Genomic DNA, 16,766 nt, shown 5'->3' with positions numbered 1-16,766 from the left:
GCTGGCTTTATTTCCAGATTTCTTATTTGTAGTTGTTTCCTCTTTTAGGGTACATCTTTCTCTCAAAGTTGTATCAATCTTTGTTCTTAATAAGATTCATGTTTTATTGTTAAAATGTCTTCTTAAGTAGCTGGCTAAGAACTATGTGATAAATTGCAGGGGTAAAAAAAGATGTCATGAAGGAACTACCTCCTAAAAAGGAGCTAATTTTACGTGTGGAATTGAGTACTATGCAGAAAGAATATTACAAAGCAATTCTAACGCGTAATTATCAGATACTTACTCGAAAGGGTGGTGCACAAGTAAGTTACATGTTCTTTTATGAGAAATGCCCTTGTACTGCTATGTTTCACATATAATGATGGTCATTGTTTCTGCCATTAGATTTCTCTTATAAATGTGGTTATGGAACTACGGAAGCTCTGCTGTCACCCTTTTATGCTAGAAGGTGTTGAACCAGAGGATAATAACGAGTTTCACAAGTAAGTAAAATTCATTTCTAATTTTTTTTTTTTTTTTTTTTTTTATCTTGTTGAGAGACAAAGGAGATGCTAGATATTACTTCTCACATAAAAAGTAAATTTTCTTTTGCAAGCATCAGAATGCTCAGCAAAAACTATATGTAATTTGTAACTATTGTGGCACTTATGGTTTGGTTGTACAGGTTGAACACCCCATGATTAACCTTAAGATTGCCATGCTTTTTTATTTAACTTAATTTATCTTTCTGTCACTTGCATTTGTATAACAGGCAGCTGCGTGAATCTTCTGGAAAGTTGCAACTTCTTGATAAGATGATGGTGAAGCTTAAAGAGCAAGGGCACAGAGTGTTGATATATACACAATTTCAGCATATGTTGGACTTGCTAGAAGATTACTGCAACTTTAGGGTATTATTGTATTAGCACTTTCATTTGATTATCTAGAATTCGAATTTGTTATTTACTGTTCATTTGAATATCTGGAAAATTGATCTTAATGGCTGCTTTTTTCTCTGATCAGAAGTGGCAATATGAACGCATCGATGGAAAAGTTGGTGGAGCTGAAAGACAAATTCGAATTGATAGATTTAATGCTAAGAATTCTTCCAGATTCTGCTTTCTGCTGTCAACTAGGGCTGGGGGTTTAGGAATTAACCTTGCTACTGCTGATACAGTGATTATATATGACAGGTACTTTAGGATTTATATTGCATTTTTCTTTTTTTTTTTTACTTTTTCTCTTTTCCCTTTGATTGATATAGTGGACTTGATAAAGTCATGTTCTTTGGTACTTGTGTATGAATTTGTAGTGTGGGCCACATGTGAATGCTCATTTCTACTGTCGCTCAAGACATTTATCTCTTTAATGGTGTGAGCTTCTTGGTCCATGCCAGAAATGAGTTGTGTGCTTATAGATGATTAAATGAATTGCCCTAAAAAGTAGTAATATATAAGAATTAGGGAGTAACATATCTGAAAGACTGTTGACATGAAGAAATGGAAAATTTGTGCTTCTCATGTCACTGTTGCTTCCTATAATTGCCTGAACTACCAGATTTCTTGTTTAGTAAATTCTTTCTTATGAAGAAAGGTTGAGTATTGCCTATCACCAGCAGTGAATCGAGAGTGATGGGTATTGCCTATCTGTAATGCTTCTTTTAGTGTGCTTGTGTCCCTCCTATTATGTACTGTGACTAAGCAATTTGTTGAATACAAGTGTATGTGACCTTAACCTTTATTGTTATATATACATAATTCTTCTTTTGTGCAAGGAGAAAACTTAAATCACCTGTTCCTGAAAATTGTTAGTTATCAATGACAGGCACAGGGCCAGTATGGGGATTGGGATTTTTGAGCTGGGGTTCATGATCTTTTCAATAAAAAGTGCATTTCACTTCTCAGTGCAACTTCATTTAGGGAACTTCTATGAAATCTCATTCCATTATATTGATGTCTTGAACAAGGGTAAAATTATATGAGTTTCATGAAAGAGGCAGTTGGTTGATCTAGCTGCAATATGTACAAATACTAAAATAGAGGCCTGTGTGTACTTAATGAGATGCTAAGAATCCAGCCGAAATGAGTTTGTGATAGAAGCTTCTAGATGCGTTTTAGCAAAGTATTACTAGACAGACCACACTTCATTTTATTCAACGTATGTCCAAAAGCAGTAAAATAATGAGACTTGTTTTTCATCAGAGCTAGAAGTGAGCCTTGCCAAGATATTTCACTGGTTTAATTCCTTAACCTGGTTATTTTTACTTGAAGCCTATTAAAGAGAGGCAAGGTTCCAATATTTTCCTTTCCCAGATCCTGCAAGATGCATGAGCCTTGGACACTAGGTCTTTCATTCCTAATGATGGTTGATATCTTATCATAGTTCAGCTTTTTCCAAGCATAGTAATTAAGAATACTAGAGTTATTTTGTGTTAGCATTTTGAGGAATCAATGTGAAGTGGTGGTCAATACTGAAGAGGACTTAACATTAGATGGGTATATGGATCCTTGTAGGTCTTTATGGCTTTGATGTGCCTCATCTGTTATAGAAAATTTGTTTTGGTTTGATTGTTTTGTTGACATATCTATTAATCAATGGGGCTCTTTTTCAGTGATTGGAATCCTCATGCTGATCTACAGGCAATGGCTAGGGCTCATAGGCTTGGTCAAACAAGCAAGGTTAAATATTTGCTTATCATTCTGTTTAGAATTTTTGATGCCTTGTTGTGGGTTTCTGGATTTATTTGCTTATTTATGATCATCCAGGTAATGATATATAGACTCATAACAAGAGGAACTATCGAAGAAAGGATGATGCAGATGACTAAGAAGAAAATGGTTTTAGAACATCTAGTTGTTGGGAGGCTCAAGGCTCAAAATATCAACCAGGTAATAGAACTTGATTGCTTTAAACAAATTCTTTGAGTCTGTTCATTCAAGTCTTTACCAATGTATGGTTGGGAAAAGATCATCTCAAAACATTAGATTGACCATCCAATTTAGGTATTTGAGCTATAAACCTTCTGTATGAGTCATTCTCTCTGGATTCATTCATATAAACTACTATTAATACATTTGTTTGTTTGTTTATTTTATTTATTTATTTATTTTTTTTGGTGGGGGTTGGGGGTGGGGTGACTTGATTTATTTCTCAAAGTTAAACAGAAATGGTAAATGAATACCTTTTTCTTAGTGTCAAGTGAATGCACTGTGTTCTGTGAATGGTTTTATTCCATTATTATTTAGTTTTATGTGCTTCTTAATCATTGAAACTGCCTTTATCCATATAGTTATTAACAGTATCATTTGCCCCCAAATATTTGTAAATCCTCAATGATAGTCTTTTTAAATGTATTGCATTTCTTCCAGTCACTATTTCTTTTCATTGAGTTTCTGGTTTGTTAATATTTTTGTCTCCGAGTATTTAGCCCATCAGTAATTCCTTTTGTGATGGGTATTTCCGTGATCAACTGCATTTTCTTAAATCAATTGTGGCTATCTAAATCTTATGCAGGAAGAACTTGACGATATCATTAGGTATGGGTCAAAGGAGTTATTTGCTGATGACAATGATGAAACTGGAAAATCCAGACAAATTCATTATGATGATGCTGCTATAGATAGGTACATTTTCTTTCTTTCCTTGTTTGTATGGTATTGGTTTATCTAAAAAATTTCTTCACTTCAAGTTCTATTTAATTTACCTTCTCTTTATAAAAATGAAATTATTATTTTGGCAATTTAATTGTTTCAACCTCAGATTACTGAACCGTGAACAAGCTGGAGATGAGGAAACTGTCATGGATGAAGAAGAAGAAGATACCTTTTTGAAGGCCTTTAAGGTTTATTTCATATATACCTTCTTTTTATTCGCTGATTTTGCCACACTGAGGTATTTGTTTCCTTGCTTCCCCTGCCAAATTGGTTTGGGCATATGGCCTGTCTGAAACTAGCCCACCTGATGTTTTAGGTGCCATTCTGCCAGAAATATGAAAACTGAAGCATAATTGAACTTTGATTTGGTTCTTATACTTTCTGTGGCAATGGAATTTGCCTTGCTTTGGTTTGGTTGTTGATACAACCCAAATTATTATCCTTTGTGAATTCGAGAAACCAAATTAGAGATATTGCCAATTTGCATGGTGACAGCAGCCAAAGTTTGCTGCCGAGCGATTTGGTCGTACAAGGCTATATATTTCACACCTCAACATCCTTTCATTGGGACGCTAAAGTCTATCACTGATGCCTCCATGCGAGGCATTTCCATACTTTGCCTCTTCTCTACCCGAAAATAAAATAAAATCTTTAAAAGATTTTCTATATCAATGATATGCTAAAACCCTGTGTGCTTGTTTGTCATAAACCTGTGGAAAGAAGTAAAGAACAGGAATATGACGTGGTGTGGCTTTGCTATTGCTATTCACTTTTCACTTTCTGTTTGATTAATAGCATGGGAGGAGAGTGTGTGTGTGTGTGTGTGTGTTTTTTTTTTTTTTTTTTTTTTTTTCTTGCCTGCTTTATGCATGGATTGATGTTCAACTGCATCCACATGGCTCAAAATAAAAAATATGCTAGGTTTTGTAGTTCTGGCCCAGATGTGAACCTAATTCTTCGTTGTACTATGTTGAACTGGTGCTAAGGTGACCCTTAAAAATGATTGTTTAGTGTTTCTTGAGTTGGGCATTTTACACTCACCTTTAACTTTTTTCTTTGATTTGATTAGTCATTTTTGAGAAAGCTAAACAATCATATATGCTTTAGGTTGCAAACTTTGAATACATTGATAAAGCAGAAGCAAATGCTGAAGAGGAAGTTCCAACAACGCCCTTAGAGGATAAAACAGCTACGAACAATTCAGAAAGAGCAAACTTCTGGGAGGAATTGCTACGAGACAGATTTGAAGTTCATAAAGTTGAAGAATTTAACACTTTGGGCAAGGGGAAGAGAAGTCGTAAACAGGTTTGGTTTTTCAATCAATCTATGGCCACCTGTTTTTTCAAATTATTTAATACTAGTCCAGAATTGCAATTAAAAAACAAATTACCAAGCTGCATATGAACTCTCTTCACTTCTGGTTGGGAGATGTAGTATGACGAACATGATAGTTTTCTAATGTCATGAACTAGACACAATAAAATGTTTGTAAAACACATTTTTTAATATTTCACCTCTCTTTGAACTTGCTTAATGTTTTATTATATTATTTTATTTATTTATCTATTTTTCTTTTGATGAAGGTGGGCTTAAATGCTGTAGTTTCTTCTGTTCCTGTTTGTAACTACTCAATTCTCTTTCACTACTTTGGGTTTCTATTTTATCATGTGTTCCTATTGTAATTCTAATTTCCATTTCATGTTCTTTCTAGATGGTATCAGTTGAGGAAGATGACCTTGCCGGTCTGGAAGACGTGAGCTCTGATGGAGAAGATGATAACTACGAAGCTGATTCAACTGATGGTGAGGCAGCTTCAACTGGAGCAGCAGCCATTAAAAAACCTATTAGGAAGAGAGCACGTGGTATAAAATGGCTTCGTGTTGTTTTACATTTGTATGAATCTGATTAATATGACTTCTAAAGCAACACTGTTTGTCAACCTTGAACAGTGGACCCCTCGGAACCACTTCCTTTGATGGAAGGTGAAGGGCGATCATTTAGAGTACTGGGATTTAATCAGAACCAAAGGACAGCATTTGTCCAGATTTTAATGAGGTTAGATCTTGCATTTGTTTCATCTCATGCATTTTTTCTTGGTCCTGCTAACATATGTTTGTGTTTCACTTTCTCTATATCTGTCCTTGCACACTTGAAACATGGGGTAGTTAAATTATTATATCTATCCCCATCACGAAATGACAGCATTAGTTCAAAATGTCTTTGCATGTACATTTTCATGCCTTTACAGCTTCCCCTTTATTTTGCAGATTTGGTGTTGGAGAGTTTGACTGGGCCGAATTCACACCACGCCTAAAGCAGAAAACTTATGAAGAAATTAAAAAGTATGTGACCACTTATATTTTAAGTTTGCATATTTTGTAATCCTTTGGAAAATGTGGAAAGTTTGTGTTAAAAAGCTAGAAAGGTTTCTTCTATTATCCTTTAATTTCAGGTTACAAGTCCATATATATATATATATATATATATATATATATATATATATATATATATATATATATATATATATATATAGGTCTACAAGAGTATTAGGAAGAAACAATAATAAATAAAGCGGAAAACTACTCCTCTCCTCAAGGCTTTAATTACTAAGGCTGGTGAGCTGCCCAGGACAATTAATATTCCAACACTCCCCCTCAAGCTGGAGCGTATAAATCAAAAGCTCTGCTACAAATGTATTCAATTCTAGGTCCACAGAGAGATTTGGTGAGAACATCAGTTGATCATTTGACCCAACAAATGTGGTAACAATGTCTCTGGATGCGACGTTCTCTCATATAAAGTGGGAATCAACCTCAATATGCTTAGTCCTTTCATGGTAGGCAGGATTGGATGCAATGTGGAGCGCTGCTTGATTATCACAAATTAATTTCATAGGACCAGGCTTATAGAAATTGAGTTCTGTAAGAAGTTGTTTAACCCAAATTAGCTCACATATTCCAAGTGCCATTGCTCGGTATTCTGCTTCTGCGCTTGAGCGTGCAACCACATCTTGTTTCTTACTTTTCCAAGAGACAAGATTACCTTCAAATAGAATACAATATCCTGATGTTGATCTCTTATCCCAAGGGCATCCAACCCCATCTGCATCTGTATAGCCAACACTTTTTGTATGTCCATGATCTTTATAGAGCAACCCTGTACCTGGAGACCTTTTGACATATCTCAATATTTTGATGGCTGCATCCCAATGACTTTGACATGGCTCTTGCAAGAATTGGCTAACTACACTTAAAGCAAAGGAGATATCTGGTCGAGTGATAGTCAAGTACAATAGCTTGCCAACTAATTTCCGATACTTACTTGGATTGGATAGAAGCTCCCCCCTGTCTTGGAAGAAGTTTGACATTTGGATCCATGGGTGTGTCAACTGGTTTGCAATTTGTCATTCCTGTTTCTTCAAGAATATCCAAAACATATTTTCGTTGAGACACATAGATACCTTGTTTGGATTGAGCAACATCAATACCAAGGAAATACTTCAATTTTCCAAGATCCTTTGTCTCGAAATGTTGAAACAGATGTTTCTTAAGCTGATTTATTCCTTCACTATCATCCCTGTAATGACGATATCATCAACATAAACCACAAGATATATGCTTTTTCGAAGTAGATGCTTATAGAAGACAGAGTGGTCGGCCTTGCTTTGAATCATGCCAAATCGTTGGACATCTCTAAATCTCCCAAACTAGGCATGTGGAGATTGCTTCAACCCATAGAGAGAGCATTTAAGACGACAAACAAGATTAGCTCCTGTCTTAGCCACAAATCTAGGTGGCTGATCCATATACACTTCCTCATTCAAATCACCATGTAAGAAGACATTCTTTATATCTAGATACAGTTGCCAGTGATGGTTGACTGCGGCGGATAGAAGTGATCTTGGCCACCGGTGAGAAGGTATCCGTGTAGTCAATGCCAAAAACCTGCGTGTATCCTTTAGCCACAAGTTGAGCTTTTTGAGTCTATCAACTTGTCCATCTGGACCAACCTTCACATTATACACCCACCTACAACCAACAACAGTTTTACCAGGAGGTAAAGGTACTAACTCCCATGTCCCTGAAGAATGTAGTGCCTCCATTTCATCAATTATTGCTTGAGTCCACCCTGGATGAGTTAACGCCTCCTTGACATTGTTTGGAACAAAAACAGTTGACAAACTAGCAATGAAGGCACAATATGATGGAGACAGACGTTTTTGTGAAAGGAAATTATAGATAGGGTAAGGATTTCGAGTGGATCTTTTACCTACTTGACTGGCAATGGGAGAGTCTGTTGTGGTGTTTTGGACAACATCATTGGGTAACAATGATGTAGGACATGACTCAACTGGATGTCTATCCTCTTGGGAATCTCGATGATTGCGTCGTTGGTAGGTGTACAACAATGGTGGAATATGTCTTTCCTCTTGAATGGTTGGAGTTGGTATAGTTCTTTCGGGAATAGGTATGGTGCTTTCAGGAACAGTGGGAGATACATGTTTTGAGAAAGTAGGAACAGGGAGAATATCTGTGATTTCAATGGGTTCTCCTAGTAAATTAGACTCAACGGAGGTGGAAGAGAAAAAATGTGTTGTTTCAAAAAAGGTAACGGCCCTGTTTGGTAAAATGGCTGTTAGCTGATAGCTGTTTGGTATAAATTTTTTTCTCAAAAAGCTAATTGAAAAAGTTGCTAGGAGTAGCTTTTTTAATTTTAGCCTTTTGGAGTTGCAAAAAGCTAATTAACCAAACAGTTATATTGATATTTTAACTGAATCAAACAATTAATAGTGGTCAAATAAGCTAAAATTGGGCTATAGGCCAATTTTTTACCAAACAGGGCCAACATCAGAAGAGTATAAAATCGGTGTGTTTTAGGACAGTAACATTTAAAGTCTTTTTGGAGGCGAGAATACCCAAGAAAAACACATTTTATTGCCTTGGAATCGAGTTTATCACGCCCTGGAGAAGTATCATGAACAAAGCAATTACACCCAAAGATTTGCAATTGAAGCTTATGGAGAGGTTCTTGTGGACGCAAGATATGAAGAGGAATTTTTCCTTGCAAAACAGAAGAAAGCATCCAATTTATGAGATAACAAGAGTGAAGTATAGCATGACCCCAAAAATTCTTAGGTACCTTGTTATGAATAAGCAAAGTATGAGCTGTTTCAACAAGATGGCGAATTTTTCGTTCAGCAACTCCATTTTGTTGAGGAGTTCTAGCACATGAAGATTCATGAAGTATATTTGAGGAAAAGAAAGAAGTGAAAGGGTCAGAAAAATACTCTTGCATTATCACTGCGTAAGATTTTGAGAGATACCCTAAATTGATTCAATTTCATTGTAGAATTTTTGAAACACATCAAATAATTCAAAACGGTTCTTCATTAGAAAGACCCCAGTGCACCGAGAGAAATCATCAATGAAGACAACAAAATATAAGAAACCCAAAGTGGATGAAACTCGGCACGGTCCCCAAACATCAGAGTGAACTAAAGAAAATGGGATATTGGCCCTCTTATTCACTCTACTAGGATATGAAGCTCTTGAGTGCTTCCCAAGCTGACATGATTCACAATCTCTGGTTTTTAAATTCGACAATCCAGGAACAAGTTGTTTTAATTTATTGAGGTCAGGATGTCCTAAACGACAATGGTTAAGAAGAGGTGAAATATCCTACACCAATTGTCCCTTTTGGTATTGGGGAACATGAAAGATGGTATAGATCTCGTGATTCATATCCTACACCAATTGTCCCTTTTGTTTGACGGTTCTGAATAACCACCGAATCAGAAGAAAAGGTGACAAGGGAATTAAGAGAGTGAGTAAGTTGAATCAAATTGAAATGGCAACCAGGAATGTAAAGGACATTGGATAAAGACAAAGAATGAATGGTGACTTTTCCAACTCCTATAGCCTTTCCTTTTGATCCATCTCCAAATGTGACATCGGGAAGAGAGTTTGAGAACTCAATATTAGAGAAAAATGAGAGCTTACCAGAAATGTGATCCGTGGCTCCAAAATCTAGAATCCAAGCTGAATCAGATTTTAATGCAAGAGCAGTATGAGACATGGTGGTCCTGGCAACTCTCAGCATGTTGCTTGAACTTTCATGTTTTGCCATAACTTTCAGAAAAATATGAGAAAATCACCGTAGAATCGCAGATAAGGGATGAACTGATCTGGAAAATTTTGTCGGAAAAGGTTGCTGGAAAAAGGCTCACGTGCCGGCGCGTGGTGTCGGAACTGCTTCGTTGCAGTGGCGCGTGTGGAGGTTCCTAGTGGCCAGATAGGATGGGAAAGGTTGCCTCTGCTTCTTCTGATATAGTCTATTGCACCAGTTTCATGAAGTGAACTTCCAGTATTTAAGAAAGATGAAAAGGGACACCACTGTTCATCGGCAGTAGGTGTTTGAAAGAAATTTCAGGCCCCAAAAAGAGGGCTCTGACACCATGTTAAAAAGCTAGAAAGGTTTCTTCTATTATCCTCTAACTTCAGGTTACAGGTCCATATATATAGGTCTACAAGAGTATTGGGAAGAAACAATAATAAATAAAGAAGAAAACTACTCCTCTCCCCAAGGCTTTAATTACTAAGTCTGGTGAGCTGCCCAAGACAATTAATATTCCAACAATTTGTGTTACAATTAAGCAATTTCTGTCGTGAAAAATAGAAAAATGTCCTAGGACACCTAGGGTCTGATACCATGTAGACTTATAGGAGGATGAAAGTATATTTTCATTTATAAAAAGGGCATTGTACATAGGAAAATATACACGTATAAACACACAAACACACATGCAAGAACACCAAAGGCCAAAGATCTAAACTACCACATGCTGGAAAACCAAAGGTATAACCTGAGTACCTGACACATTCTATATATGTTTCAACAAGTGTTGATGTTGCATGTCATATACACTTCAAAAGAATATGTACTAATTCTGTACTATACTGGGATAATGGAATGTTTTTTTATGTTTTTTTTTTTCCCTTAATATTTGTTTTACTGACAGGATCTTAGTGCTATCTGTTTACTTACACTGATTATATATTGCTATCTCCAACTTACTCTCTAGTTATCTAGTTTTGACTAAAAACCATCAACGATGATATGCATTAACTGAGCCTTATTATGTGTCATGATAACAGTTATGGGCGCCTATTTTTGTCTCACATTGCTGAGGAACTTACTGACTCTCCCACCTTTTCAGGTTATCATTTTGATTTTTTTGGGAGAAGTGTCAAATAGGCACATGTACTATTGTCAAGTGCTCAATTCCCACCATGAACTAAATTAAAGGCTAATTAACCACACTTACCTACTAAATTTGTTCAATTAGCTTTTTTTGAAGGTAATTGACTTTTTTTTTGCAGGTTACCAATTCAATTATTAAAAAAATAATTTCAAAATAATTTAAAAATTATTTAAAAAAAAAAAAAAAAAAAAGAATACAGCCACCGGCTGTCCTCGCCGGACAGCCGGTGGCGGCTGTCTTTGAAATGGCAGAGAGCCGATGGCTTTATTCTTTTTTATTTTAATTAATTTTATTTTATTTATTTTAATAATTAAATAGGTAACCTGTTATTAACCTGTAAAAAAAGCCAATTGAACAAATTTAATTCGTAGATGGACCTATTTGACACTTAATTTAGTTCGTGGTGGAAATTGAGCACTTCGCAGTAGTAGATGGACCTATTTGACACTTGTGCCGATTTTTTATTAAATTTTTTTTTTCGTTTGTTTTCTCTTCATATTTAGTCCTTTAAATGAACTCGAGCTTGCAATCTCTAAATTTCATTGCATGCAGATGGTGTTCCGAAAGAAGGTTTGAGAATACCAGATGTACTTGTGAGGATTGCAGAATTACTTCTTGTAAGAGACAAAGTAAGTCTACATTTAGCATTAAGAGAATATAACTCACTAAAATTGTGTTTATTTCTATTGCTTATCTTGATCTCTGATGTAGCCATAGCATTTCATTACTGATTAAATATTAAATTAGTTTTTTGGTGTTGCTTTTCTGCACCAGTAGGGCATCTCCATAGTTCCATCACCACATGATCACACTTATATGTTTCAGTCATAAAGAGAGTGTGTGTGTGTTTTTTTTTTCTTGGTTTTTGGGATGGTGTTTGGATGAGCATCATGTATTGCAAAGAACTGAAAAACTGTTGAGAGCAGTAGGAAAATCTTAAGTTAAATGTTGTAAAACTATTCAATTCATTAATCATTTTGAAGGGCAAGTAATTCCAAGACCAATGTGGTGAATCCAGTCTGGAATGATATTATAGCTGAGCTGCTTTAAAACTAGATTTGGGCTCTCTTGCTTTTGTTGTTTGTGCATTCTATATTGATAATAGACATGAATCTATTTCTTGCCTCCTGCGACTGTGCCCTTTTACTGCAATTGGCCTGGTTATGCTGGTTTTTTTTTTTTTTTTTTCTTTTCACATTGAAGCAAACCTTGATTCTAGCATGTATAGGACTCATAGCAGTGGCTCTGAGCCTCTGGTCATCATTCTCAACATAAATTTTTCTGTTTTTTACTTTTTATAGTTTGCATCAGAGTAACAAACTAGTTGGCTGAGTTTCAGGTCAAGGCTTTATCAGAAAAACCAGGTTGTCCACTTTTCACCGAGGATATTCTATCTCGCTTTCCTGGACTCAAGGGTGGAAGACTATGGAAGGAGGAGCATGACTTGTTGCTTCTGCGAGCAGTACTCAAGTAAGGGCTCCTCTTATTGCCATATTTTTCATGATACTAATACATTCTCATCACTTTCATGTAATAAATTTTGTAGTTTTTTAAATAATTTAGATGGAGAGACTGTTGAGAGCTAATGTTCAGATTGTGTTTTGGGAAAACTTAGGATATGACAACCTGCTACTGAATGCTCATAATGAGTGGGTCCTCACTTCCAAAACTACCTAAAAGGTTAATGTGTTAAGAAATGAAAGGCTATCTACTTGAGCCAAGTAGTTTCCTTTTATTTGTCTTACATTCTGTTTTATACTACGTGCTTCACATGATTCCTGATTCCTGATCTAAGACAACATGTAAATTCTGATTGCACAATTGGGTGCATTTGCTTCATTGGCTTATGAAGGAAACTGAAACATGGGGCTTGTAATAAATTGACTTCTAAAACTTAGTGCATTCCAAACTCCACTCAACAACAGTTTGGATTCCATGACTCCCGTATGTCAACCATGATTCTATCATTTCTCCTCTAAATTCTACTAGTTGATGCTTCAGTAAGTCTTATAGCGGCTATTATGTCTGTTGTTGCGTTGTGCATTCTTGGTTGTTATTGCTCTTGGTGACACTCCAAAGTTGCAAATATTAGTTGGACTATAGTATCTCATTGAGGTTCTATGCTTACTTTGATTTTTCCTTTTATGTTATTCCACATGAAGGCATGGTTATGGAAAATGGCAATCCATAGTTGATGACAAAGAGTTGAAGATCCAAGAAGTGATTTGCAAGGAGCTAAATATCCCCATGATAACTTTGCCTGTACCAGGGGCTTCTCAACAGCAGGTTATTACACCTGGAACCTCTCAACCACAAGTTCCTGGTTCAGGGGTTTCCCAGGCACAAGTACCTCTATCAGGAGTTTCCCAAGCACAGGTACCTCTATCAGGAGTTTCACAAGCACAGGTACCTCTATCAGGAGTTTCACAAGCACAGGTACCTCTATCAGGAGTTTCCCAAACACAAGTACCTGTATCAGGAGTTTCCGAAGCACAAGTACCTCTTTTAGGAGTTTCCCAAGCACCTAATGGTGAAAATACATCCAATGCTGGAAGTACTATTAATCAAGTACAAGGACGTAGTGGTGGAAATGATCTTGGAGCTGAAGTTGGTGCTACTGTTACTGGATCAAGCGATCCTTCAAGCCGAACACAGCTTTTCCAAGATTCTACTTTTTTATATCATTTTAGAGAAATTCAAAGAAGACTGGTTGAGTTTGTTAAGAAAAGGGTGCTGCTTCTAGAGAAAGCTCTTAATGCGGAATACACTAAAGAAGCCTATGTAAGTTCCCTTTTATAACTTACTTCCTTTTTCTGGTTGTAGATTGTCAGTTTTTTGTTAAAAGCTGCATCTTCATATTTTCCCCCTCAATGAGGTAAAAAGCAAAAGCCTTTGAATTAGATAAAGTTCAATCCTGTAACTTTGTCAATAAATTTGGTTCGTGTGCTTAACACAGTGGCTTTATCCCTAAATTTGATCTTTGCATAATTATACATGTGCTACTCCTTGTGCTTTTTGACCAAGTGTTCTTTTACCATTATCATAAATATTCCCCAACTGCAGCGCAGTCTAGCAGTTCAATTTCAAATAAATAGATTGCTAAAGAGTCATGTCATTTGGAAGTCATAACATGATGTCATTCAACTAAATCCAGTTTGAGCCTTATTGAATCAGCTTGTGTTGGTTGTATGACTTCTCTTTTTCCATTCAGCTCTATAGCTCACACATGGGTATCTGTTTGCACTTGCCCTTTTTTTAAAAAAAAAAAATTAGTTGTTTATTTATTTATTTTCAAATTTTACAGGGTGATGAGAGGTCAAGTGAATTGCCTAGTGATGAGACAGAGTTTGAATCCAAGGTTGTGGATGTACCAAACCGAAATGTAGATTCTGATAGTGAAGTTTTTGATCATTTGCCAAAAATTATTGGGATTTGTAAGTGTTGCCCAGTGCCTCTTCATTTGTTTTTTTAGCATCTATTGGTGAGGAATTCATGCCAGCATACTAATAGTGGGGTTGTCCTCAAGATTACACAATATATTGAATTCGGTTAATGAATAATTTGGAGCACCTTTCACAAAATGAGCTGAATAATTTGAAGTATGCGCACATAACATTCTGTCGGAATGATGGGCCTTTTTCCTCAATTCTGCTCTTGTAAGGATTAATGCAGAAGGATTTATTTGCTCTTTTTGTTAATATTCTGGGTAGGTGATAATGATATGCATATGTTAGTCTTTCTAAATCAACAGTAAGCAGATCTGTCATCATTTTGGTGTGGATCAGGAAATCCTTAAGAGGGGGTGGTTAGACTCAAAGAATGCCCAGCTTAGCCAAATAAGAACATCGATAAGAGGCAAGAGTACATTGACTAAGAAAGGAAAGGATTCACTCATTGCATGAGGCTTTTCATTTTACTGTTTATGGATGCATCCCATATTTTTGTATCCCTTATCTACTGATGCTGCTTATGTTTAGTCTGTCACATGGTTTAGTCTATTACACTTAGCTTGTCAGGGTGAAATATATATCACATTAGAAGAATAGGGATCTTTTGCGGAGCTCAATATTTTTGTGGTTGTAATTTACTGTGTGCGTGTGCCTTTTTTTTTTTTTTTTTTTTTTTTTTTAACATGAAAATTTGATTCATGCAGCCCCACAGGAAGTTTCAGAAGCTGCTTGCGATACTAAACCAGATCGTTTGGGTGTGGCTCAGCTTTATAATGAGGTTAAATCCTTCACTGGCACAGTTGAAATTTGATTGCATTATATGCTATAAATTATTCGGTCGATAGATTACAAGCTAGAATTTTTATTTTCTAAAAAAATCATGTCAATGCAACAAATGGAAGCTACTTCATAGAAACTAATATATTTTTCCATCTAAAGATGTGCAAGGTGCTTTCTGAAAATGTTGAAGATTCAATAGCCGAATATGCTGCAAATCAAACGGCAAGTGCTGGGATGAAAAAGAACCTTCATCTGTTTCAGAACATAAGTAACGAGATGAATCAAATACTTTCTTCATCACAACAGACTTCTCCCAATTTAGAGAGGTTCATATGCCCAGAAGATACAAAACCAGAAGCTGGAGAATCAAATCTATCGTCAATTCCTCAAGGAGATAATTTAGTTGTTGGTGGTGGGGAAGGAAATGACGACAAAGTAGTAGAAGATTCAGATCCTCAATCAGAGAGCAGCGATTCAGAAGCAAACCTTGAGGTAGACGGGAGCAATGCAGATGGCAAAGTTCCGCTAGCAGAAACACCTCCTACAGAGACTACTGTAGTTTGCGATACCGATAATCAGGATGATAATGCTGGTGTTAACAGTGATACTTCTACTCAGGGAAGACCAGAAAAGGATAGCAGCATGGATTTTGATTGAAGGGTACACATATGCTGTTATGCTCTCTAACCCCTTTGCTTTCTTAAGGGTAGGGAGGCACAGTTAATATTTTATCTTTCATTTCCCATTCCCACATATATTATTGGGATATGTTAGTACAATTGTAATTCATACTGAGACACTGGTACCATTAAACTTTAGCTTGTGGCTTAAAAAAAAATAGTGTGTGGGTCCATGATATGTACTTTGGGGAAAGTGACTGAAATGGGAAGGTTTACAAATGTTGTGGACAAAAACAAACAATTTTTCAAAATTAGATAAATCTAGGAGAAACTAGTTTGGCTTTTCCGTTTTATAAACTCGCCCCATCAGAAATGCATGTTGCAAAGTGTGTTTTACATATTTTGGAAATGAAAAATTGAAATTGTAAAAAAATAAAAATAAAAACTTCAAATACTAATCTTGTATGCGAGTGATAATATTTTTTTAATTCACGCCAAAAGTAAATACCAAATACGTTTGGAAATTAATTATTAAATTAATGGATCAAATGTGTTTATTCTACGTATTTGGCCCCCTAATTTTATTTTTAAATAAAATAGTCAAATACCTATGGGACATACCCCCGAAACAAAAGGACCCCTAATTTTATTTTTAAATAAAATAGTCAAATACCTATGGGACATAACCCCGAAACAAAAGGACGAGAATTTTTTTTTTCAAGAGCAGAGAACAAAGCGTAGAGCAAAGCAAGGAAGAGCTACAAAGACAAGCCAAAAGAAACAAAAACGAATTCACGAGAAACCCAAAAGCAAGCAAACGGCAAATTTAGTCCAAAATATTGAGTAAAAATGATGTACATTATGTGTTAGAGTAATGTATATTATGTTCTAGAATAATATACATCATGTACATTACGTGTTAGAATAATGTATATTACTCCACCGTCCCTAATTGAATGTTTCATTTGTTTTTTTGCACGATTTTTAATACAACATAACAAATGTTACTAACTTTTTAATTTTT

At 35.8% G+C, this 16,766-nt stretch overlaps 1 protein-coding gene across 1 annotated transcript in view; it reads left to right on the top strand.

The window, feature by feature from the left end:
• LOC109178886 (CHD3-type chromatin-remodeling factor PICKLE) overlaps window positions 1-16,093 on the top strand; it is a 30,426-nt gene extending 14,333 nt beyond the window's left edge. Inside the window, exons 12-30 of the mRNA XM_019328430.1 lie at window positions 160-302; window positions 385-482; window positions 752-890; window positions 1,003-1,172; window positions 2,591-2,657; window positions 2,745-2,867; window positions 3,493-3,602; window positions 3,739-3,820; window positions 4,740-4,937; window positions 5,344-5,494; window positions 5,582-5,687; window positions 5,900-5,974; window positions 10,787-10,848; window positions 11,446-11,522; window positions 12,233-12,363; window positions 13,056-13,674; window positions 14,198-14,327; window positions 15,047-15,120; window positions 15,282-16,093. Coding sequence (XP_019183975.1) covers window positions 160-302; window positions 385-482; window positions 752-890; window positions 1,003-1,172; window positions 2,591-2,657; window positions 2,745-2,867; window positions 3,493-3,602; window positions 3,739-3,820; window positions 4,740-4,937; window positions 5,344-5,494; window positions 5,582-5,687; window positions 5,900-5,974; window positions 10,787-10,848; window positions 11,446-11,522; window positions 12,233-12,363; window positions 13,056-13,674; window positions 14,198-14,327; window positions 15,047-15,120; window positions 15,282-15,779 — 3,053 coding nt within the window. The 3' untranslated portion in view covers window positions 15,780-16,093. The remainder of the gene's footprint in view (window positions 1-159; window positions 303-384; window positions 483-751; window positions 891-1,002; window positions 1,173-2,590; window positions 2,658-2,744; window positions 2,868-3,492; window positions 3,603-3,738; window positions 3,821-4,739; window positions 4,938-5,343; window positions 5,495-5,581; window positions 5,688-5,899; window positions 5,975-10,786; window positions 10,849-11,445; window positions 11,523-12,232; window positions 12,364-13,055; window positions 13,675-14,197; window positions 14,328-15,046; window positions 15,121-15,281) is intronic.
• The last annotated feature ends 673 nt before the right edge of the window (window positions 16,094-16,766 follow it).

Source organism: Ipomoea nil, unplaced genomic scaffold (genome assembly GCF_001879475.1).
Source record: "Ipomoea nil cultivar Tokyo-kokei standard unplaced genomic scaffold, Asagao_1.1 scaffold0873, whole genome shotgun sequence".
Lineage (NCBI taxonomy): Eukaryota > Viridiplantae > Streptophyta > Magnoliopsida > Solanales > Convolvulaceae > Ipomoea > Ipomoea nil.
The sequence above is the reverse complement of the archived record's forward strand: the minus strand, read 5'-3'. Positions and strand labels throughout refer to the sequence as shown.